Source organism: Agelaius phoeniceus, chromosome 13 (genome assembly GCF_051311805.1).
Source record: "Agelaius phoeniceus isolate bAgePho1 chromosome 13, bAgePho1.hap1, whole genome shotgun sequence".
Lineage (NCBI taxonomy): Eukaryota > Metazoa > Chordata > Aves > Passeriformes > Icteridae > Agelaius > Agelaius phoeniceus.
In genome coordinates, this window is record NC_135277.1 from 2,836,578 (window position 1) to 2,860,628 (window position 24,051).

Genomic DNA, 24,051 nt, shown 5'->3' on the forward strand with positions numbered 1-24,051 from the left:
TGGGAGCCCCGGACGGGCTGGGACTGAGCCCAGGAGAGAGCGGTGAACGGGGGCCGTGCGGTCAGACGGCGGCTGCGGGGTGGGACATGGACCCGGGTGGGCAGAATGACCAGGGATGACAGGAAACCGGAGCGGGATATGGAGCTCGGGGTAGGAGAGATCCCCGGGGTCGGATAGGGTCATCAGGGAACAGGCAAAACCCCCGTGGTGAGACAATGTCCGTGAAATCGGAGGATCCCTGAAATGGGAGGATCGCTGAAATCAAAGCCCCCTGTGTCTGTCAGGGTCCCCAGGGTCCAATAGGATCCCCAGGGTTAGGCAGGGTCCCCGGGATCACATACAGATCCTGGGGTCAGACAGGGTCCCCAGGGATCAGAGAGGGTCCCATGAGGTCAGGCCAGACTCCTGTAGTAAGACAGTGCCTGAAATCAGAGAGTCCTCATGGTCAGGCAGAGTCCTGGCGGTGAGGCAGGGTCTGGGGTGCCACAGTGTCCCTGGGGCTGGGGTCAGGTCATGCCCCAGGAGCAGCAGGACAGGGCACAGCATGGAGAGAGGCGAGGGATGCTCCAAGGAGCCAGCACGGAGCAATGGCCAGGGCTCAGGTCTGTGTAGCCTCGTGGCTCCCTCAGCCACAGCAGTGGCTCCTGGCCACGGGGTGGTCTCTGGACAGTGGATTTTGGCAGAGGGGTGATGCCCCAAGGAAAACAGCTGGGGAATGGTCTTTGGTAACAGAAGTGGTTAACACTAGTCATGCTTAGAGCTATTGTTCTCCACTGGTATTCAGCTTTGCAGACTTCTGCAGCTATTTCAGGCCTGCTGGAGGGCTCATGTACCCAACAGCCTGCCTGGTTTTTCTTCTAATTATTTCAGTCAGTCTAAAAAAAGATATTACCTCCCTCTGCAAACCTTGCCTCCATTGTTCTCAGCATAAAAAATAAGAAGGAAAGAAGAATAAAAGTCTGACACCCTCTATCTCCAGGTTAAATGCTCTTCTGCATAGGTATGGCAAGTGCTGAGAGGAAAAACAGGAGGCAGCTTCTGCTAACCAGAGGTAGAAGGGATAGCAGAGCATCCATCAGGGCAGGCTACCCCATCCTGCAGGGCCAGGGGTTAATGGAGGAGCTGGGAATCACCCTGGGACAGACCAGGACTTGAAATGAGAAATCCTGGTACTGTCAAGGCACGTTGACAGGAGAATGATTGCCGTGTCAGCAGAAAGACATCTCACATGGGAGGGAGCAGCTAATAGCTGTGCTGTGATGAATCTGGGTTTTGACAAGAGGCTGAGGCACCAAACACACTCGGAAAAGCCAAGGGAGGACAGACAGGGTCTAACTGTTTGTAGCTGGTGTGAGCAGGGAGAGAACACCAAGAGGGAGGATGCATTGTGCTGACCACCATGGTCAGGGCATTGCCCAAGCACTGCACTTGCCCTCCCTCTCCTCTCACCTGCAGGATTTTGGGGTAGGACCCTCCTGTTTGCTCCAGTTTCACAGGGCTGCAAGAGCATCAGAGGCTGAGCCAGGACTGGAGCTTGTAACAAATAATTATTAGTGATAATTGGCAAAAACACACTGATGACATCTCCTTCCTATCAGCTCAGCTCAGTTTGGCAAAGGCTGTGGTCTCGCCAAGACAATCCCCATGTTGTATAAACACCTTCTGTGCCTCCCCTGCTCCTCCTCCATGGCCAAGAGCCAAATTAGGCAAAGAAAATGCTGCCAGAAGCACCAGTGATGGCACAGAGGGGCCTGGCCAGTGGCCAGGGGTTTGACAGCATCCTTCAGGTTCCTTCTTTACCTGGCACAACAGGCACCTCTGAAAGATACGTCAAGAAAATCGTGACTGGCCATCAGCATTCAGCGCTGTCACCAAGCCAGCCTTAGCTCTCTGTTGCCTAACACCAGGTGGGAGCTGGTTTTAAAACATATTGTCTTTGTTTAATTTCCTGAGCCATCAAAATGGGATTTTGGGTGGGAAGTGGGATCATCCCAGCTCACCCACAGCCTTCTCAGTGGGTGTATGAGAGCAAGACAGGGTGCCAAGTTTAGCTCCAGAATGGTGCCAGACATCACAAAATAAACTATTGAAAAAATATTATATTTTAGCCAGGCTTTTAAAGGAACCAAAACCCCCCAAATTACTGGAACTGTTGTTCAGTATTCTCTGTTTTCCTGGCAGGGCTGGGGGAGGTGAGGGGAAGCCTCTGGCTGTACAGATAGGGTGGGGGCTGTGGTTCCAACTCTCCTGGAAAATTTTAATCAGTCAAAAAGTGAAGAATATTTTTAGCATGCCGTCAACGTGCATGTGAGGACGTGTGTGCTGTGAGAGCATGTGGTGCAGAGGCCACATCCCTGTGATTTATCAGCTATCCTCACCCTTGCAGGCAGACCTGGAGACACCCACTCTGACCCCCTCCAGCATTGCAGGGGAACCTGTCGTTTACAAGAGGATGTTCAGTTCACAACAACGGGGAGGTTGGTCCAAAAATGCTTCAGGGAGAGGTGTTGGGCACATGTCTGCAGCCAGGACAGGCTGCCCTGTTGTCTTCTGCATTGATAAGAGATGGTGAAACGCTGCTGCAGCAAAGTGAAACAGAATCACGAGTGACACCAGGGAGGGTGGGATGGTGAGTCATGAACTGAGGAAGTTTCTTTGCAAGGAGACCCATGAGTCCTGCTGCTCTGTGCCTCAATGGCCACATTTGGGGTCTTGCAAAACTTGGGGTGCAGCATGTAGGGGAGTTCCACCAAGGCGCGTGTCAGGAGCTCTGGCTGCAGAGACACAGCTTCCCCAAAGCCACTCAGGGATGAGACAGGACTGGGATGGGTGGGGAGTCCCTCCTGCCCTCCCAAACGTGGACAAACCAGTCTCTCCAGCCACAGACACCACATGAGAGAGCTGTGGTCGCCCTCGTGTCTACCTGCCATCCTTCCCCTGCTCCAGGCAGGGAGCTCTGTCTCCTGCATCCAACCCAAGGTGCCTCGTGACCAGGGTCAGCCACTCCACCTGCTCTCGCCTTGGTTTTCCTCCACTTCAAATGGCAATAACCCATCCTCAAGGTGCTCTGAAGCCAAGTTCATTAGTGCCTGGTTTTGTTAATTGCTTTGAGCAGGGCTGGACAGACAGAGACTCATTAGGGGAATTGCCCTGTTATCTGCTCGGCACTGGGGAGGGAGGAGGTGAACATGCCTGTGAGACTGAAAGCCAGTGCTGGGCTCAGTGAGGCCACAGGGCTCCTGAGCTGGAGGAGAAATCCTCAACCCCTCCATATGCATGGGGAATTAATGGGGATGTTCTTAATTTCATCTCTTTGGTTGGGGCTAAAACAAAGAGGCCCAGAGAAAGTGCTGGATCTGAATAGTTGTGCAAAGGTAGGGCTCAATTCAGTCTCTTGATACCAAGCAGATCCTGTGGCTTCTTCTCGAACTGCACCATGGTTATGGGACTAAATCAGTTCTCAGTCCTCCAGACTACCTGTGCTAGACAAGAAATTTGTGGGGGTGGCCAAGTCCTCAGGTGATGCATGGGGAATTAGCAGCAGCAAAGGCTGGAGGAGATGGGAGACCACACAGCTGGAGCTGGCATGGAAGAAGGTCTCTCTTCACCTATCCACCAACTTCCTGGGCTTAAATCTTGTGTTTTATGCTCAAGCCGTGTGAAAGGATGGTGCTTCCAGCCACATTCCCTGCTGCAGTGGGGCAGTCGGGGTTATCACACCTGGTCTGAGGTTTGGCCAGTAACTCCTGACCTGCCAAAATCCTGGTTTTACCTGTTTTCCTCTTAGCTGATACCAGTCCAAGCTTCTGCCCAAATCAAACCTGGGCTTTCCAGCTACTCATGCTCCCTATTTTAGTTACATGTCTGGAAGAGAAGACCCAGCTATCTGCCAAAGCCATCAGCCTGCAAGCGCTCGCAGGAACTCGTGTGCTCTCCCTGCTGATCTTGCTGGTTTTGTCAGGAAAAGCAGTCCTGGCTGCAGAGGATGTCTGGTGCTCACAGGAGGGACAAAGCAGATCCAAAACTGTAGGTAAGGAGGTGACTTGCTGGGGGAAAATGGGGGAGGTGAGTGGTTTAAATGATCTTAAAACCAGCAGTGAGTGGAAGGAATGTGGTCAAGCCCTGTGGCACAATGTCAAGTGGGCAACTAAGAGATCCTGTTTTGTGCTCTCTTCTTCCTTTCTGTTTTAACTCAGCAGGAGCAGTAAGCCCTGATGAAAGACAGCAAGTGCAGGCTGGAAGAGATGACTGATGATGCCAGAACATCACTGTTGGTGCCCAGATGATGGCCATGGTCGTGCACAGGCAGGAAAGGTGGGAAGGAGTGAAGCACCTGGTGGGTGAAGGCTCAGGATGACACTCCTGCTCCATTGCTGCACGGGGTGAATGGGAGCAGTGTGGGGCTGGAATAGGGCTGGAATAGGACTGGAATAGGACAGTCCATGCTGTTCTTAGTCCCCAGGTGTTTTGAAGCTACGGCTGTGCCCCACATCCTGCAGGCAAAACCCAATCCCTGTGTAAATGGTTTGGAACAGCTTCCCACATCCCTCAGCTCATCATCCTGTGCCTGGGGCAGTTGCCTCTGGGCTTTCCCAATAGCTCTGCACTGTTCCTGGCCTTCACTGACATCTCCAATGACAAAATATGCCAAAAATAACCCCTGTTCTCCAGCAGGAAGGTGGGATATAAACACACTGACTGTTTGTTAGTGTTAGTGCTTGCCAGGCTTTCAAACTGGACTGAATCTGGGGGGGATCACTTCCTGCTCCACAGTCCTGACCTCCCGCTGCCTCCCTTCTCTGTCTAAGCATGGGAGCTCTCCAAAACACTTCTGCTGTGTGCATGCCACTTTGAGAAGGTGAAGCTGCAGCCCCAGAGGTTCTGGAGGGATTTTTCTGGGTGAGTTTAAGATAAGGCAGTATCTCTGGGTGCATTGCAGCCACCAGCTTTCCTGTATGCAATGCAGCATTGAGGTCCTCCTGGAGCTGCTGGGATATATAAAAATATTATATATATATATATATATATATATATATATATATATATATATATATATATGATATTGTCCTCAGAACCTGATTTTGTTTGCTGTGGCAAGAAACAAACCCTCAGAGAAGTGTAATCTGGTACCTGTAGCACTGATGAGCCCTGGTAATAAGGTCCTGCTTTGTGCACTCTTGCTCTCAGGGCTATCCTTGGCCATCCTGATTCTGATCCCTACCTGCCACCCTGCCTGGCTCCTGAGCACAAAGGGACTCATGAATTTTGGGGACTGATGGCTTGCAAAGTAAGCAGCCATGGAGTTTGTCTGAAATTATGTTCTCTCTGATTTGGATGAGCATGTGAGGAACACAGAGAGGCAGGAGAAGGGGTTAAATCAATGGTTACATTTAAATCAATATTCTGATTTATGCTCCTGTCCCAGTGGTGCTTCCTTTGCCCCCTGATTTGAGGGTGCAGACCTCAGTGGCTCATTATGAGCCACCATTTCTGTGGTGAACATGGATTTTGACAGACATGCTGCAGGATTGGGCTGGTTTTTTGGCCTTTTTTGTTGAGAAGAGGGGAAGCAAAAAATTAAATAACTTGACTATGGCTGTGGTTGATACACCTAACCCAGCGGTGAGATCAGCTTCTTAAAATTTGATGTAAAAATGTGTATCAACAGTTATTTCTCACCACTGGGTTTCCCTGCAGATGCTGATGGCCAAATTCCTGCTGCCAGTGCTTGGGTCCCTGCAGGAGGAGGCTGAGAAAATCCTGTCTCTTGGATCAGGACTTCAGGGTGATGCTTTCCCTGAAGATGCTTTGTGCAGTGGCCGTGGAAATGAGCTGAGCCTTGGTGTGAGCAGGGAGGGGGTGAGATTTACACTGTGCCCTGGTTTTGGTGGTGACTCATGAGGTAGGACTGGATCAAGTGAATCCTGCAAAGATTTACAGCAAGGAAACCCTTTCACATGCAGGGTTATTGCATTGGCCTGCTGTGTCCCAGCCAGGTCCTGGAGGTACTGCATGGCCCAGCACCAGTGTGAAACACTCCCTGTGATGGAGTTTTCCTCCTAACATGGATCCATCCCTCTTTAGCCCTGCAGTGAGACCACAGGCACTTTGCATCCCTCTCCCAGCACTGTGGTCACCTCCCAGCCTTTCCAAGAGCTTGGTGACCAACTGCCCAGCTCTCAGCTGTGCCACTGTCCCATCTTAGCACAGAGCCATGGATGGGACAAGCTGTGGTCTGACTGAGAATATGTGGGAAATACTTCCTTTCTAAAATTTCAAAATATAATTAACATCAGTAAGAGCTGTTACGAGCCTGATTGGGGCGAGGAGAGGGGCTCAGACCTCAGACTGACTGACAGCCACAGCCTTGACAATAATGCCTGATGTGGTCCTTGCTGCCTCCAACATCCCCGCCACTCTGTCTCCAGCATCGCAGCCATACCGCCCGCATCCCTGCCCCATCCCTCCCCTCCGCCTTTCCCCGTGGCCCCTCTCAGCCCATCCCAGCAGTTCCCCGCAGCCCGAGCCCCGCTGCTCCCCGGGCAGCAGCCCAGCCCAGCCCAGCCCAGCCCAGCCCAGCCCAGCCCCGGCGCTGCCCTTCCTCCCGCCCTTCCTCCTCCCCGCGGCGTGGTGCCATCCCCACCTAGTGCCGGCCCGGCGCACCGGCCGCGGGCAGCCCTGCGGCTCCCCGGGCTCCCCGGGCTCCGGGGACTCCTCCACGGCATCTCCTCCACGCCCCCGGCTGCACCCGGACACCCGTGGCACGGCCCTGCGGGGAATTTCCGTGCCGCGGCCCCGGGGATGCTCCGGGGTAAAGGAACGGTGGGAGGAAATGAGCTGATGCAGCCTTTGTGCTGCTCCAGAGGACAGGCAGAGGCCACAATGGATCCCGTGTCTGCTGGGGCTGTTGGCCGCCTCATGCCCCATCCTGTGGCCCGGGAAAACCGGATTCCCCCCTTTCCAGGAGGAGGAACCCATCTGGGGAGAGGGAAAGGGCCGCATCCCATCCCCAGTCATCGAGCTTGTCCCATCAGCAGGGCTGGACCCCTTTGGGTATCACTTTGGGGATGCTCCTGTACATCACAGCTTTGGAGTTCTTAGTGGCATTTCCCAAGGACACATGGCCATGGACTCAGTGCCTGGGGAGCATCACCTCCCTTGCCCCCCTCCAGACCCTGTAAGCACCAGTTGTAGATGTGTAGGGCAGAGTAAGAAGCCAGGAAATGCCTTGAGCAGTGCCCCCTCGTACTAGGTCTGCTCTTGTACCCCTCCAGCCCATCAGAGACTACCAGAGCCACAATGTCTTTAGATTTTCCTTCCCCTCCTTCGCCCTGTTGCACCTCAGATCTACATACAGATCCTTACCAGCCCTGTCCCTGTGGCCAAGGGCTGTTCCCTCTGCCCAGGTGCTGTCCAAGCCAGCCAGGGCATCCAGAGCTATCTTATCACCTGGAACAAGGAGGTGAGCAGTCATCCTCTGCTCAACCACACCAGCTTCCCTGGGCTTGCAGCACACTCATCCAGTATAATTTTGGTTGGATTGACCCTCTACATGTTGCTGCATCCAGTCCCTGGAAGGAAGAGGCTCTTTGCACTGACATTTTCTGAAATTTTGCTCTTTTTTTTGTGCTTTCCTATCTTTTGTCTGTCTCCACCCTCCCTGCCATTGCATGAGCACGTTCCTCAGTTCCCTTGGGTGCTGTGGCCTTGCTGTCCCTGTCCCACAGGGGATACCAAGGTCCCCTGGAGTTTCCCCTGTGGCTCAGGGGTATTCAGAGGGAGGATGCTCTGCAGGGGGATGCTCCTGCTTGCCCATAGCATCCTGTGGAAATCTGGGAATATGCTCATAAATTTCTGAAGACCACAGGAAAGCACAGGAAAGAAGGACTGCAGGGTGGGAGAGGAGGCAGGAAGAAAGGAAGATTAAGGGGTGATGTGGCCTCCTTCATATTTCCTGATGAAACAAGGAAAAAGCCCAACACTGCCCCTATTTTTTGTTGGAAAACCCCTTGCAGCTCAGCCCTGAAAGCAGGATTCAGCAGCTTGGCACAACTCAAAGGTTTCCTCTGCTGCTTTAAAGAAAATGTTGGAACAGAGCAGGCTTAAAGCCTTCTGAAGAGGCCCATTTATCTGGGAACTGAAAGAAAATATTGGGATAATATTTGGAAAAGCCTGTGAATGGGCATGGCTCAGCATGTGCCGGGCAGCAGCAACCTGCGAGCTGTAGGGGGAGAAGCCACCCTCTGCGTGTGGTTAATTTTCCCCTTTTCCTTCATTTCCTTCCCATTTCCTTCCTGGCTCTGAAAGGTTTTGCCGTGCCTAGGTGGGTCCTTGAGATGTATTTTCCCCAGGACAGTGGTAGTGCTGGAAGAAAAAGGGAATTTTCATGAGCAGGGTGGGCACAAACCCTGCCCAGTCTGAGTATCTGGGGGGGCTGATGGGGAGAAGGTGTTTCTTCCCTTGGTTAACAACTGAGGCTGATCTGCAGGACGCACTTAATCAGATATCACTAAAAGCAGGGTTGATTCCTGACTAATTGGTCAGTAATAACCATTTAATTGGCAAAGCTGCAGTGAAGCTCCAGCCCTCCCTTCCCAGAGCCATTAGCAGCATCTATTTTATCATTTGGAGCCTGGCTGGGATTCAATAAATAGGGTTTTGTTGGTTTTTTTCACATTTAAAAACATTAACTTGTGTTCTGAATTCAGTTGGACATCTCATTTGGCTTTGAAGCATAATTATGCTTGATGAGGACTAATAAGCAGCTTTCAAATCAAGACCAGGTTAACATCTCTCCTGCTGTCTCCTGCAGGGAAGCCGATATGCCACAACAGCTGATTTTTATAGGACTAATCCAGAAATGTCCAGGGCTCCATAGAACCCTGCTTTGTCTTGCTTTTTGGTTTGTTTTTAAGTTATTTTTCCACCAAGGATGAGTTTTTATTGTTGTGAAGTTTTGCTCTGCATGGGATTTCCACCCACTGTGGGTCTCAGGGTGCTTTTGCAGGATGCAAAGGGTGATTTGCTGAAAACAGCCTTTTTAACCCCCAACCTCATTAGGGAAGAAAATAAACATTAGAGGGGATTTTTTTTCAATGTGACTAAGGGAATCTAAATTTTCAGCCCCAAACTGATCCCAAGTCTTGAGACCTTGGTGTTTGCTCGAAGCCTGGCTGGGGGCTGAAGCAGATGTTGTCAGTCCCTGGCACAGATGATGGTGATGGCTGATGGTTGAATTGGTGTCAAGGTCGGCCCTGCTCCAGCACCAGCGCCTGCCCTAAGGTGGAGCTGCTTCTCTTTCAGCATCGTGGCCGCCCAGAGAACACTGGATCCAGTCTGGTCACCCAAATACCGCCTGCCTGCAGCTTCTGAGCAGGGCTCAGACAAAAGAAAACCCATCCAAACTGCGGGTTTATGTTTGTTTTCCACGCTCTACCATTGAAATTCCATGCCAAAGGTAAGCTCACTTGAAGATTAGGCTTTGGCAAGTGTTGCTATGCTGCCAAAACCTTCAGAAATGTCCTTGGTGAGCCCCAGGCATGCTCTGCCACTGGGGTGGGGAGTGAGTCTGTCCCAGCTTGCCAGGGAGTGAGGGGACACAAACCCATGGGACACTCCTTTCTCCACCAAAAGCTGTCCCTTCCCAATGGGGGGCCTCCTGTCCTTTGCCAGCAGAGCCCCTCCACTGTCCCACAGGGCTGCTCTCACCCATCACTCCCACAGCTGTCTCTCTGGCAAACCCCAAAACTGCTGCTCTAAACCCCCCAGATTCCTAGCTGAGTCAAAATACTCCCAAAATCTGAAGGTGGCAAAGGAGAAAACCCCTCCTGTCCTGTTCTGTCACGGCTCTGAGGGCTGGTACAGGGGTTAATTAATGGCCACCAGCCAAAAGCTGTGGAGGAAAGACCTTCAGTTGTGAGCACTTGGTGCTTGGGCAGCTCTCCTGCATTTTTTTTCTAAGACATTTTGCATCAATTAAAAAGCTGCAGGTAAATGCCAAACCCCAAATCCTGGCAAAGGTGCCAGCTGCTCTGCAGTCAGGACAGACCCAGCCACTGACTCCGGGCTGACCATGTTCCAGCCCTAAATAGCTGCTTTTCAGGGACAGGTGGGTCACAGCAAACTTTATTTTTCTGGAAACAGCAAGCACATTGTGCAGGGCAGGCTTTCCAAGGATGCTCCCCACACCCTTTTCAGGAAATACCACGCAGCTCTCCTTCGTGCCATGCCAGTTTGGGTTGTTTTTTTTTTAATTGGCATAAATGATAGCCTCTGCAAGGACACACCGTGTTTTCCCTGGGCTCTTGGATTTTATTTTGAAATCGCTGCTGGTTTGATCTTTGCATGTCTCCACCCCCAGGCTCATTGCTCTGCTCTTGTGTTTCTGTTCCTGGTGCTTGCTCCAGTGCAGTGGGATTTGCTGGGAAGTGAAAATGCAGTGGGGAGGCTCATCCTGTGCCAGTCACAGCCAAGTCCTTGGTACCTCACCCCACCTTGGGGTGAAATGCAAAAGTCGTGTTTGATCTGACAAAGCCACCATAGAGAGCAGGCAGCAGCTGTCCCTTCCTGGTGACCCCCAGCCCCTTCTAGGAGTCCAGCTTTTGATCCCAAATCCAGCCCTGGAGCCATCATTCCAACAGCAACAGAGTGCTTCCTTTGGGGGAACCTGAAATAGCCTCCCCCTGCATGGTGACAACACGTCCCCCACGTGGCACCGGTGTAACCGGATTTTCCAAGACCTGCTCTTCCAGGGGTGGGGTTGGCTCGGCTCGGTTTGTTACCAGCACCTCTTGACTCTGATCCTTCTCCCTGGTACAGTGCTCTGAGATAAAGTGGGATGGTGGGAACAACCAGGAGAGCTACAAGTTCACAAATGGGATGCGTGCCACATCCTGTAGTCCCCTCCCTGTCCCAGCACCCTCTCCAGGTGAAGCATCTCCCCATTCTACCACCCCTCACTTGGGCATTTCCTTCCTTGCCCTAACTTCCAAAATTACAATAACCCCCAAACCTATTTGAGATGGGTGAAAAGGCTTGGGTTTGTTCCCTTTTAGTTCAAGACCAGCACACAGTCAATTATCTTTGATTGATTTTCCCACCCTATGAATGTGTGTGCTGGGCCCAGCAGTCCCCAGAGCACCCTTTGGCCACTGAGCTTCAATTGTTTCTAAACTTCAGGATCCATCTTTTGGATATTTTTTCAGGCCTGAGTCCATAATGGGCCCTTTCTCTTTTATTTTTTATTACTAGCATTTTTACTAGGATGACATTTGAACTAGGTAGGGAAATCTTCTTGCCTGCTACAGCAGTACCTGACAATCAAGATTTAATCTTTCTGGAGAGGAAGAACTCATCAGATGGAAAAAAATTTCTGATATCTGTGAAATTGCAGAAAAGCAGAGCAGGAGGAGCCTGTGGGAAATCTCCAGCCCAGCCTGGAGCAACACCGAGACTGCGCAAGCCTCAACCATGGCCGGACAGATGTTGGTCTAATTACAGCTAAAACCTCTGGCTCTGGGGATGCTCTGTACCCCGAGTGTATCACTGCAGCCAGGCAGCCTCTCTAATCCCCAATTTAAATCCCTTTGGCTGCTGCCTTCAGTGCTTGGAAGAGGTGCTGGATGGCAGAAAACCATTGGCACATCCTCCTTGGTGATCCCTGTGCTTCTGAGCCCTTCCACCCTGGCCAGAGAACCTCTTCCCCTGTAAGTTTACCCATTTCTCACTGAGAGCTGCCAGGGGTCAGAGATTTACAAAATGGGCGTTTCAAGAATTTGGAAATTAATTTCCCTCACCTGCAGTGTTGTGACCAGGGCTGGGCACCAACACAGAGCTGCCACTTGTCCACACCTCCTTGGGTCTTGCTCCACCTCATCCCCTCCTTCCTCTCCGTCACATTTGATGTCACCTCTTCAGACTGAAAGCTTAATCCAGATTTAGAAAGGGAAGGAAAAAGGCAGGGACAGGATTTTTCCAGTGAGCATGAATCTCCTGGGAATTCACCCAGGGCTTTCCCCTGGGGAGAATTGCAAAGCTGGTGGCTGCTGCACACTGACAGCAGCGGTGGCATTGCCAGAGCCAAGTGCTGCTGTGACACATCAGCCATGGGCATGAAGCTCCACGGAGGCTCCAAATCTTATTTTCCACTGGCAAGTTTCACTGGCAGCTCACTTGTGTGCAGGATTTTACCATTAATATCCCCAAAACCATCTGGCCACTAGTGACTCTGGGGTTATTTTAACAACTAAAAGGGCAAGCAGAGAAAAAAAAAAAAAGAGATTTTTTGAGATGAGTGAATATAAATGTGTCGTGGTTTAACATAGTTAAAATGGAAGAATACTGATTTCTCTTGCAGGTTTACAAGTCCCTGGAGGGGAGCAGGGACTGCAGCCGAGAGCCCGGTGTTTTGCCACCTCTGCTGTGCGCTGGAGTGAGCCGGGGCAGCTGCCGGAGGACGCTGGAGGCACTGTGCTGCTGGACAGGTTTGAAGGCTGGTGTTAATGAACTGGTGTTAATGGGCTGGTGTTAATGGGCACCCTGATGGTGAGAAGTCAGCACTGGAGCCGCCGTGCAGGGGCTGGAGCTGGGGTTTCTTCCACGTGGCTGTCACCGGAGAGTGAAGAGTCAAGCTGCAGCAACTCCCCGCTGCAGACAAGATCCTGAACAGCATCGCTTTAATTACGCCAGCGCAAATTTCATTCATTTGGTTAAGCCTGGGAGCTACAGAAAGAGCTATTTCCAGGTGTGCTGGTTTAATTATTGCATGCCCTGGATTACCCACCGTGCACAGCTGCATGGACGGGGTTTGCCGGGCTCCGGCAGACCCGGACAAGTTCGCAGCCATCGGCACGGCAATGGCCCCACTCACTCACATCCCAGTGCACGGGCTCTGCTTGGGTCTGATAAATGGGTTTTAACCTGATTTGTGCTGTAATCTCCATGTCGACAGGCTCTCATCACGCACAGGATAAAACCCCAGCTCCCCTGGCCGGGGCTTTCACCGGGCAGCTCCTGCCAGCAAGGCTGGCCGGTGGCTCCAAGCCAAGTGGCTTCCCTGTTCTGGCATCCCAGGGACACCTCTGAACCGTGGGTGTTTGCAAAACGGCTTTTGTTTGCTTAACTCCTTGCACTGGAGCAGGCAGAGGCACAGCTCCCACTGTCCTGTCCCTCCTCCGCAGGCAGGAACAGGGTGACAATCCTGCTGCCCAGGGCAGGCAGCTCAGTGCCAGCCCTGCCATCCCACCCCTTGAAAAAATAGCACCTTTTGGGTGCATTATTTGTACTTTCCTTTTCTGAACGTGCCTTAAAAAGAAGGGCTTGGTTTTCAAAGGAGCAGCATTTAAATTACATTCTTCCCTGCTCGTCCAGCTCTTCGCTGTAATCTTATTGCCGTACAGAGCAACAAGCATGCGTGGGACGTGGTGGGATTTTAACTGTAATTCATGGACAGATATAAAATGCCAGGGTTATTATGAATTTTATTCAGGAGAGTTTAAATGTTACTGGTTCAGCAGTGCCTCTTTCCATGCTTCCTTTACAGCAGCTTCTGTTTAACCTCTCAGCTCACAAAATTTACTGTGTTGTTGGTGGCTCACTGTAATTCTCCAGGTTTTCAAATAATCCCAGGAAAAGAGTTAACCAGAGCCTCTGCCTTAGTCTACATCCACTGCAAAGCACATGGGGCCAAAGTCTGTCTTTCCTGACACCCCTGGAAATCCCTTGGGTTCATCTGGGAAAATTGCCATTCTGAATTTCAAAATTATGTCAGTGGGAGACGGGTCAGGAGCAGTGCAGGGACCAGGGAGCAGCAAAACCAGGGTCCTAACATTGCAGTCAGCGTCTGGGCAAAGCTCTCACCCAGCTCACATGGTGTTGCAGGCTGAACTGGGCACAGGGCTTTACTGGTACCAGTAACTATTCCCCAGGCAGATACATTGGGAGTCGTGGTGAATGGCCTTGGGATGGAAGGTCTGTGATGTAGCTCGTAGCTAGGATTTGATGGCCTCGATGATCACTGATGAGCATTGCAGTGGGATGCAAAGCACTCCCAGACATGGATTCAGCCTGACTCTCCTGGGATTTGCCCATTCTTTTATCACCTAGCACAGACACAATCAGGTTTTGCACACACACTCCCGCAAAGGCAACCTCTTTCCTATCTTCACTCTTCTGAAAAGCTTCAGAAAGCTTTTCCCACTGCCATAACCCAAACCCTCCCTGCTGCTGCCAGAGCTCATTCGCCCTTCTCTGCTCCCTGTGGAGATACTTTGCCCCTATTTTGCATCCCCTGCCGACATCCCTCAGACCTTCCCCAGCAGAGGGAGGTGGATGTTGTGAAACGAAAGGGTTTCTTTCATCTATTCCCACCTCTCCTCTGGCTTTGCCCCCTGCATCTCTCTGGATGTGCATCACACACGTAGCACACCCAGCACCCGCCAGCACTGCTCATCCATCTCACGCACCTTAATCAATGGGAAACTAGAGGAAAAGCCCATAAACCGGATGGGAAGTGAGGATTGGATTTGCAATGTGCTGGTGCTAATGGAAACCATCCTTCACTGCATAATCAGAAGGAATGGTCACACAAAACCCATCATTTCTGCCCAGGGTGCTGTGCGAACCTGTGGGGTGGGGAGCCCTGGAGGCTCCTGTGTCCCTGCAGTGATAACCCACAGTGACTTCAGTGAGCAACATCTTATGGTGAGAGTCACCAAACTCCCCAGTGCCTGCAAATTGTGGCAGCAAATTGTCACATCCCTAATGCCAGTACAACACTGTTTGCAGACAGAAACCCTCCAAATCCCCATTTTGCTGATATTTGTAATTTCCCGGGATAAGCCTGCCTGTGGCACAGGGACTCACCTCCATCTGGCCCCTCCATGTATTTGCTGCCTGCAAATGGGTCAAAGCCAGCCCAGTGCAGGAGCTGCCAGAGGATTCTGTCCCTGTCTGATGCAGAACAGGCTCCCTATAAATTTCCCTTGGATTAATCTCACGGCTGAGCTGGGAGTACTTCCCTATTTCCTCAGACTCTCACTAGCTCACCTGCTCAGTGGCAGGGCTGGTACAAGTGGGTGGCACCAGACTGTGATTCTCCTTTCCAGCTCCAGTGATGGGTTGTACTTACTGCTCCTTGGATGCCCCCTCACCCCTGCACACCCAGGTAGGTTTTGCAAATCTGTTTGGGGCTCGGGAAGGTGTTTGCATTCAGAGAGATGGGGTGTGGGGCCCCAAATCTGGTCAGGGTCTGCAAAACAGACAACACCCACTCCAGGAATCACAGCCACCCTGAGACCATCCCGGCTAGAGCCTGTGGATGCAGCTGCTCATTGTCAGGACCCTGGGAGCCCCGGGCACGTTTCTGAAGCTCGGATATCATTCAGGTGAAGTTCTGGTGTGATGTGAGTGAATGCAATGCCACTGAAATCATCCTTTCATTTTGGGCAGCTCCCTGCCGGCCTGGGCCCGCACTGGCAGGGAGGGCTGTGGAACAGAGCATCCCCGGGCCGCTCCTGAGCCGGCCTTTGTGTGTGCCACCACCTTCCCCCAACAAAGCCCAGTTTCTGATATCCCGCGAGGTCCCTGCTGTTCCCTGAATGGCATCCGTGGGAGGCAGAGTCAGCACTCCAGCCTGTCTGCCCCAGCCTGTGGCTTATCGTGGTGCCCTACGGGTGTCCAGGTTTATCCTGAGTCCTGTCCCAAAACCCTCCCCACCTGTCTGGGGTTCACCTGGGGGTGCAGGGGGATGCCAGGGGTGTGGGGGCGGTGCTGGAGGCATGCAGGGGGGAGGTGCAGTGGGGGGTTGTACAGAGGGGTGAGGGTGAGGGAGATGCCTGGGGGGATGCAGGGAGAACGGGGTGGGGGAGATTTGGGCAGTGCCAACGCATTCCAGGGAGACAGAGGGGGAGGGGGGCTCAGACTGGATGCCCAGGGGGGATGCAGGGGCTCCGTGGGGAGTGGAGCCAGGGAATGCACGATGGGCTGGCTGAGGGAATGCAGGGGCAATGTGGGGAGTCTCTCTGCGGGGTTCAGGGGGTACCTGCAGAGCAGATCTGGGAGGATGCACGGAGGGCTGCCCGGGGGGAATGCAGATGCACAAAAGAAGATGCAGTGCCAGGGCATGCAGGGGGATGCGGGGGCGATGCGGGGGCTCTCTCTGAAGGGTGCCATGGGTTACCTGAGGAGCAGAGCTGGGAGGATGCATGGGGGCTGTCTGCGGGGGAAGGAGGGGAGGTGCCCCGGGGAATCGGGAGCACAAAGGACGATGAAGTGGGGCGCAGGGGGAAACCCGGACGGCAGTGCTGGGGCATGCAGAGGGATGCGGGGGGATGCAGGTGGTTGTTCACGGAGCAGCACCGGGGCGCGCAGGGGATGATGCAGCGGGGACAGGGGATTGCCCGGTCACATGCAGGGGGAGGCAGGGGGGGTTCCGCGGAACAGCACCGCGGCACCCGGGGGGACGCAGGGGTTCTGCTTGGGGACCAGCGCCGGAACGCGTAGGGGCAATGCCGGGGGGCACAGGGAGTTGCCCGGAGGTCCGCGGGGAAGGGACACAGAGCCGCGCACGGAGAGGTCCGGGGAGCTGCCCGGGGTCGGGCAGGGGGCTGCAGAGGTGTGCGGGGGGGTTCCGGGGAGCAGCGCCGGGCACGCAGCGGGGCTGCCCGGCGGCAGGCGGGGGGACGCGGGGGGGCAGTGCCGGGGGCCGCCCCGTCCGCCCGCTCTCCCGGGCCCTCCCCGCCCCCCCCGAGCATCCCCCCGCCCCCGCGGGCTGCGGGGCCGGTTAAAAGGCGCAGCGCCCCGCTCCGCCCAGCCCGGCCCGGCCCCGCACCATGCCCGCCGCCGGCCCCGGCGCGGGGAGCGCGGCCGCCCCGCCGCCCGCCCGCCTCTGCCTGCTGGCCCTGGCGCTGCCGCTGGCGCTGCCCGGGCGCGGGGCCGCCGCCGAGCCCGCCCGCACCGTCTACACCAACCACTGGGCCGTGCGGGTGCGGGGGGGCCCCGCCGAGGCCGCCCGCCTCGCCGCCGCCTACGGGTACATCAGCCTGGGGCAGGTAAGGGGCGGCGGGTCCGGGGGGCTCCGCGAGCGGGCAGGTGCTGGGGCACCGGGAGCGGGGGATGCGGGGCTGGGGGGTCGCACCGGGGAGCTGCCGGGGGTTCCGGCACCGAGAGCCTGCGGGGGATCGGGGAGCTGCCGGGGGTCTCACGCCGGGGGTCCCGCAACCGGAGAGGAGCCAAAGGTTCCGGGAAGATACTGAGGGTCCCGGGATCGGAAAGGCGGAGCGGTCTCGGGAAACTGCCGGGGATTCCGGCACTGGGAGCCTGCGGCAGATCCCCGGCGTGGGGAGCTCGGCGCCGGAGAGCCGCACGGGGTGTCGCACTGGGACTCCCGGTACCGGGAAGCCGACGATGGTCCCGGGGCCGGGGAGGCGGCGGGGGCCCCGCGGAACTGCCGGCACTCCCGGGACCGGCGCAGGATCCCAGGAGCGGGAGATGGACCCCGAGATCTCCCCGCTGGCGGAGGTCTCGCCGAGCTGCCCGGTCTCCGAGGCGATGCCGGGGGTCCCGGGAGCGGGGGATGAGCCCCCTGGAGCGGTCGGGATGAGAACGGGGCCGATGCGGGGATGCTGTCGGAGCGCTTTGGCCCGGGGGCGGGCTCCCCCCGGCTGGATGCCCCTCCTCGGGGTGCCCTCCTGGGGGCTTGCACAAGTTCCTCCCACCTCGGAAAGTTGTATTTGTGGGTTTAACAAACTTTGGACTCTCTGGCCCGGGTTTTTATCGGAGATCTTGGGAACACAGAGAACTTTTGCTTTCAAAGCCCCGCAGAACACTGGTGTCTTAAAAGAGATTTTCCGCACAGCAGCTCATTTTCCTTTCAATTTCTTCATCCTCTGCAATCCCAGATGCAGGCTGGTGTCCTCGGAGTTTGTTCCAGAGTTTATTGCCCGGCGCTTTTTTGGCTGGGTGACACTTCAGGTCGTCCTCCTGCCCAAGGTGTCTCCCGGACTACAAATTATAACCTTGCTTTATATCGCAACCCTGTTTTTAACTATAATTAAAGTCACGGGGTGCTGCATAAACAATTTTTTGGGGGGAGGCTGAATTGGGCACATTGTCTCCTGCACCCGTGTCTGTGACCTCCCGTGGGGGACAACCCCTCACATCGCACCCTCAGCCTCCTACCTGCGTGCTCAGCTCCCGTCCCACCAAGGGGAAAATCACATGTATTGTTCAATCGCGTCTATCACAGGGCTGGGCGAAGGTGGTTGTGCAACCCAAAGGGCTTTTCAGTGTTTATCCCTCTTCAGGGAGAGAATATCTTGATTGAACTTCCCACTCTCCCAAGTTGCATCAGCCTAACGTCAGCTCCTGGTTTGGGTTTTTGCTGTGTCCCTTCCCTGCTGGAGCATCTGTTACCCCTCCCTCCTGCCCCAGCATCCAGTTTATGTGAGCTCATCCCTATGATGCTGGAGGCATTTGGCCCATGGGTGCAATGTGGCTCCACTGGAGCATCCCTCCTTTCCCCCGAGCCCTTTCCCCGGGGCAGCCCCGTGCAGGCTGGAGAGCAAGGGAAATATTTCTGTGGTTGCATCAGGGTGTTCCTGGCTCCCAGCTTTCCCGTGGATACTGGGAGCTCGTGCACCTCTGGGGCTTCCCCAGCTGCTCTCAACGCCCTGCCTTCAGCCCTCCATCTCTCCAAGCTTTTCCCTTTGGCTTTTGGGCTTTTTCCACTGGGTCCTGTCCAGGGTTAAAGCTTGAGGGACTGCTTTCCCTGCACGTGTGCTCACGTGTGACATTTGCAATGTTGTGCTCAAGGTTCATGGTGTGTTGAACCTCGTGAGGACCTGGGTGTCCCCCTCTTCTCTTGCATCATCAGCTCGTTGAGCTTCTGGTGATGGCATTGTCCCCAGTGAGATGTGCCCTCCTGGGGGGCCTGATTCTGGACAAAGACCTGCTGGGAAACTCTGCCAAGGATGTTATCACCCTGGGAAGATGTTTGAGTGGAGTCCAAAGCAGTGAGGGAGGAGGAGAGGTGATGGACGCTGGATGAAGACCCAGCTGAGTGCAAGGAGGCTCAGCCCTGCCTTGGAGGCTGGTGGCATCTTTTCCTCTGCGATGCAATCCTGGAGGCTCCTGACACGGTACTGCTCGGGAAAGGCACTGCTGGGGTTGGCACACACAGCTCCGAGCATTTTCCCGTGCCCAAACCACGAGCCAGGACACTCTAAACCCTTCTGGGTCATGGCAGAGTGACATTTCCCTTGGGGAATCACTTGCGTCAACTTCTATTTAAGTGAAGCAAACAACTAAACAAAAGAAACGGCTTTTACACCCTCGAACGCCTGCTCATTCCTCGGCGGCTCATTCCTCCCGCCGGGCTTTGTTCCCCGGCCGTGCCGGGGCGAGCCGGGACAGGCCCTGGCCGAGGGCGCTGTGGGGACGGCGCCGGAGCCCCGGGCAGCGCCGCAGGCTCGGGGGTGATGGTGACCCCCTTCCCATCCTGGGGGGTGATGGTGACCCCCTTCCCATCCTGGTTCCAGGGTTTATATGAGTTTTTCCTTGTGTGGTATCCAACACTTAAGTTTTGGAAGGGCTGGCACATTCTCAGTGGTCTCACCTGCAGTGCAGGAGAGGGATGGGATTAATTTTGGGCTGTGTTTGGAGCTTTCCTGGATTCCTGTCATCCCGCAGCTCTTGGCTTGATCCTTACTGAGCTGAACACATCCGTGATCATTTGAGAATTACATTCCTGAAGGCAGGAGCTCAGCGACTGTACCTCTTGTCCCTGTTGGGAATGGGTGGTGTCCCCGGGAGGGGAGGGCTCACTGCCTTCCCGGTTGGATCCACCCTTTGGGAAGGCACCAGTGCTGGTGTAGCTGTACTTTGCACAGATGAAATGGTTTGGGTGAGATGGGATTGCATTACAAAGCACTTACTGACCTGACTGATCACAAGGAGGACCAACAAATCCTTTTTCATTTAAAAGAAAAATGACGTTTACAAGTTTTTCTCCTTAGAATATCTTAGGTGGAACAGGACATCTGGAGGTCTACCAGGTTGGTCCACTGGGACCAACCTCTGCTCAGACTTTCAAAGTATTCCCATCATGGGAAGGTTTTTCTTATTTTTCCCATAAATCCCAGGAGGATAAAGAAGTGGGGCACAGAGTTCTTTTCCTGCTGCTCTGGCTATGTATCCCCAGAGCCTGTGATGAGATCATTACCTTCCCTGTGCTCTTGCTGCTTTGCATCACATGATAATTTTGCATTTATTTGTGAAAAAGGAGGAAGAAATTCTTTACTTAGCAAGGAATTGTTTACTGTGGGCATGGTGGGGCACTGACACAGGTTGCCCAGAGTAGTTGTGGATGCCCCATCCCTCTTTCAGGCCAGGCTGGATGAAGCTTGGAGCAAGCTGGTCTGGTGGAAGGTGACCCACATGGCAGGGGGTTGGAACTGGATGTCTTTAAGATCCCTTCCAACCCTAAACCCATTGCAGGATTTTGTGGTAAGCCCTGTACTCTGATTTCCAGGCAGAGTGAGCAAGAGGCAGGGTGGCCTTGTCAAGGTTTCCCTAAAATATGGAGAGGTTGAAGCACCCTCCTTCTCTTTTTTAAATGGATTTGAAGAATGGGTCTAAAAGGCAAATACAGATTGCAATGAGCAACCTCTTTATGTGGATGTTAAAGAAAATGCCCAGCTATGCTGTAATGTGAAGGGGGAGGGTTTAAATGAATTTGAGTGGAAATAAATTCTAAAAATCACACTAACAGCAGTAAAGTTGGTGAAATGACATCCTGGCATAAAAGGCAGAGTAAGACTAATTAAATATTTAATGCTTGTAAGAGACACTGGCAGTTCTCAAAGTATCAAGTGTGATAAAGATGTAAGTAGTTGTCATCTGCTTTAGTATCTGATCCAGACAAACCTGTTTGTTCCCTGCTGTTCCATTGCAGCCAGCCCTGGTCTGGCCTCAGGAATGTCACCCTGGCCCCTGGGTCACACATGGTCTTAAGATGTTGCCTTGTGGGTTGCAGATGGGTGCTTGTAGGATGGCCCTTTCTGGTCCTGTGAGCAAGACACAGGGAATGTCACTGGCTCCCAACATCCAGCTCCTGACATGGAATGTGGAGTGGAAAAAAAGAAAGGAAACCAACTCAGGCAAAAGTGAATTTATAGCAAAATCCTAATTTGTACCCAAATTATGTGATCTGGGAGCCACATACCAGCGAGTGCAGCTTTTGGGTCATTCCCGTCCCTCTGGCTGTGAATCCCCGTGGGATGTTTCACATGCGGTGTCTGGCTGAGATCCCTCGATTCATTGCATAGCCCCGGGACTTTATCCGTGCATTTGGGATGAAAAAAGAGGAGTTGTGGTGTCTCCAGATGCCAGGCTGAGAGGGCCGGAGGCAGCGCAGCCACCCCGGGGCTTGGCAGGGTGGCGTGGCTGGCACCGTGTTCTCCTGCAAATGCTGCCATCCCTCACTCCAGGCGATGCACATTTATATCCCACGCTTCCCAGGAGCATCCCAGGGCGGGCGGGGATCGCATCACCTCTCCTGATGTGCAGCCGGGGCAAAGCCGGAGCAGCGCCGGGCGGAGAAGGCAGGAGGATGAGGCACAGCTCCCCTGGCTGCGCCGCAGCTGCTGAGCTCATTTTTAGCTCATTATTTCTGCTTGGGAGCCGATGAAAGGCAGTTTTCAAAGATGCATTTAATGGGTGAAAATTCATAAAAATGTTTTCCGGGCTCTGTTGTGCCAGTGCAGCGTCCGACCACCAACGCTGTTTGTCACAGCGGTGGCACCGGGGCTGGTGCCAGCATCCTGCATCCTCCCCAGCCCCGGGAGCTCTGTGGGACTGAGGGATTTGGGGTGCAGGGCACGGCTGCACTGATGCTGCCAGTACAAAATGGGGGGGGCAGCCACGGAAAAACAGACTTAAAAAAAAAAACCAACCCAAACAACCTCTTTTTTTTGCAGATTGGAAGCTTGGAAAACTACTACCACTTTCACCACAGCAAGACGTTTAAGCGCTCCACGCTGAGCAGCCGGGGACCGCACAACTTCCTCCGCATGGACCCCAAGGTATGGGGCTGGGCACCCTGGTGTCCCCCAGCCCCTGTGGGGTGGTGGGATGGGGGTCCCCGCCTGTCCCTGGAGGAGGCTGTTGGCTTGATGTGGGTCCAGAGTGAGCTGTAGCATCCTGGGATGACATGTTACCCTTGAGCCACAGCCCTGCGCACACACGAGTGACTCACTGGGCATGGGCACGGAGAGCGCTGGTGAAAAATACGTAAAAGTGACTAAACACTAACATCTGCCTGAAAGCCGGGAGGAAGAAAAGGGGGAAAAGCTTTCCAGGACAGAAAGGCTGTTGCATGCTCAGGGTGTTGATCCAGTTGCCACAACACTTGCTGCCTCAATGGTTGCTATGTGTGAAATCCTTGGCAATAGCTCTGCATTGCTTCTTTCCTAGAGCAAGCATCCAAAGGGATTTTCAGCACAGCTGAATTGACAAAAGTAATGGGGTCGGGGGGAAGAAGGCAAGGAGGGACCTGGGCGAGCTGGGTTTGGGGTGGTGGAGAAGGGCTGGGGCTCCCCTTTGGCTGTCCTCCTCCCACAGCTCCCCCTGAGCACTGTGAGATGTGACTTGTGCAGAGCAGAGGAAGGGTTAATGGTGGGAAGGTTTTTTGGGAGAGGGGGACATAAAAGCAGAAAAAGCCATTTTGGTGAATGTAGTAGCCTTAGGTAGCAAGCTGCTGCTGCCTCCAGCGATGTCTGGCCATCCTCTGGCCATCCTAGGGGTGCTCAGACACCCTTGGGATGCTCCTTCCCAAGACATTTCCACACCCGGCCCCATCCACATCTCCCCAAACACACACAGCAGCCCTGCCCTCCCCAGGCTTTCCGGAGAGATTTGCTGTTAAATATTTGGACAAGGTCTGTAGCACATTTTTGAGGAGGAGGCGTTGGAGTGGCTGCTTTGCCAGCGGGGGAAACCTCGGCGAGGGGAGCCTGGTGCCCTGGAAGTGTGCTGGGCTTTAATTAAAGCTGTTTGCCCTCAGGGGGTGCACAGGCATCCCAGCAAACAACGAATTCTCTGCATTTGAAATACCCCTATTTAAATGAGTCTGGTTATAATGCAAACTAAATCAATTGGCTTTTAGTCATATTAACCTTTACCTTACCTTGCTCTGTGGGCTCCAAGCTGCAGCAATTAACTCCTGTTCTCTCAATCCTTCCTTATCAGTTCAAAACCTGTTGGCATGTCTTGTCTCTCCCCCTCTCCCATCTACATTTACAAATCGTTTAAATGATGCATTCAGATGGCACCAGCTTAGCATGCATGCAGGAAAACATCACCTCGAGGCACGAGGACAGGAGCTGGAATAGGGAGGATGGAAACAAATCTTGCAGAAATCCTGAGGAACCAGCCAATCCGGTTGTTTGCAGATGTTGGGTGGTTCATGCCTTCTGGGGGCTATTGTTTCCTGTGCTGTTATTTGTTTGCTGTGGGGTTCGGTGGCATGAGCTGGGCAGGAGGACCACACCAAGCTCTCCAGCCCCAGGAGATGTCTGGGGAAGGGGAGACTCCAGGACACACAGGGAAGCAGCCAGGGTCCTGATCCTTGTGTGACCATGCTGCTGCTGAGCTGCCCCGTTGCCCCAAGAGACCCTGGGGCAGCTGGCTGCTCCTGCTGGGGCTGGTATGAGCCAAGAGATGTGGCATGTGATGGAAAGGGAGGAAGGATGTGGCAATCCAGTAATTTTGGGGATAGGTCATGGTGATGGGAGCTGGGGAGGGACAGTGGGGTGCAGAGTGGGGTCACACCACGCTGTGCCACCCCTCTTAGGGCTCCACTTGCAGCTCTTACTGCCATAAACTTCCCTTGCTCGCTGGAATGCTCCTGTTGGTCCATACAGTGCTTGAGCCTCCATCCTCACTGCTCCAGTCTCCTAATCCTCATCAGGGTTTGCCATGGCCTTGGTCCCTGTGCCTCTGGCCACACACCACAGCAAAATCAACCCCATCTGAATTATTTGCTGTGCGTTATGG

General features: G+C 54.0%; 1 protein-coding gene across 5 annotated transcripts in view; it reads left to right on the top strand.

Annotated features, from left to right (window-relative positions):
* The first annotated feature begins 5 nt into the window (after positions 1 to 5).
* PCSK6 (proprotein convertase subtilisin/kexin type 6) overlaps positions 6 to 24,051 on the top strand; it is a 49,439-nt gene continuing 25,393 nt past the window's right edge. Inside the window, exons 1-5 of one of the 5 annotated variants that reach the window (XM_077185332.1) lie at positions 6 to 4,030; positions 4,197 to 4,314; positions 9,304 to 9,457; positions 12,356 to 12,482; positions 21,975 to 22,079. In XM_077185332.1, the coding sequence (XP_077041447.1) occupies positions 22,068 to 22,079 (12 nt within the window). In that variant the 5' untranslated portion in view covers positions 6 to 4,030; positions 4,197 to 4,314; positions 9,304 to 9,457; positions 12,356 to 12,482; positions 21,975 to 22,067. Of the gene's footprint in view, positions 4,315 to 9,303; positions 9,458 to 12,355; positions 12,483 to 16,782; positions 17,049 to 21,446; positions 21,715 to 21,974; positions 22,080 to 24,051 lie in introns of those variants that run through there. The other 4 variants (XM_077185333.1, XM_077185335.1, XM_077185331.1 and 1 more) reach the window with 4 other exon arrangements.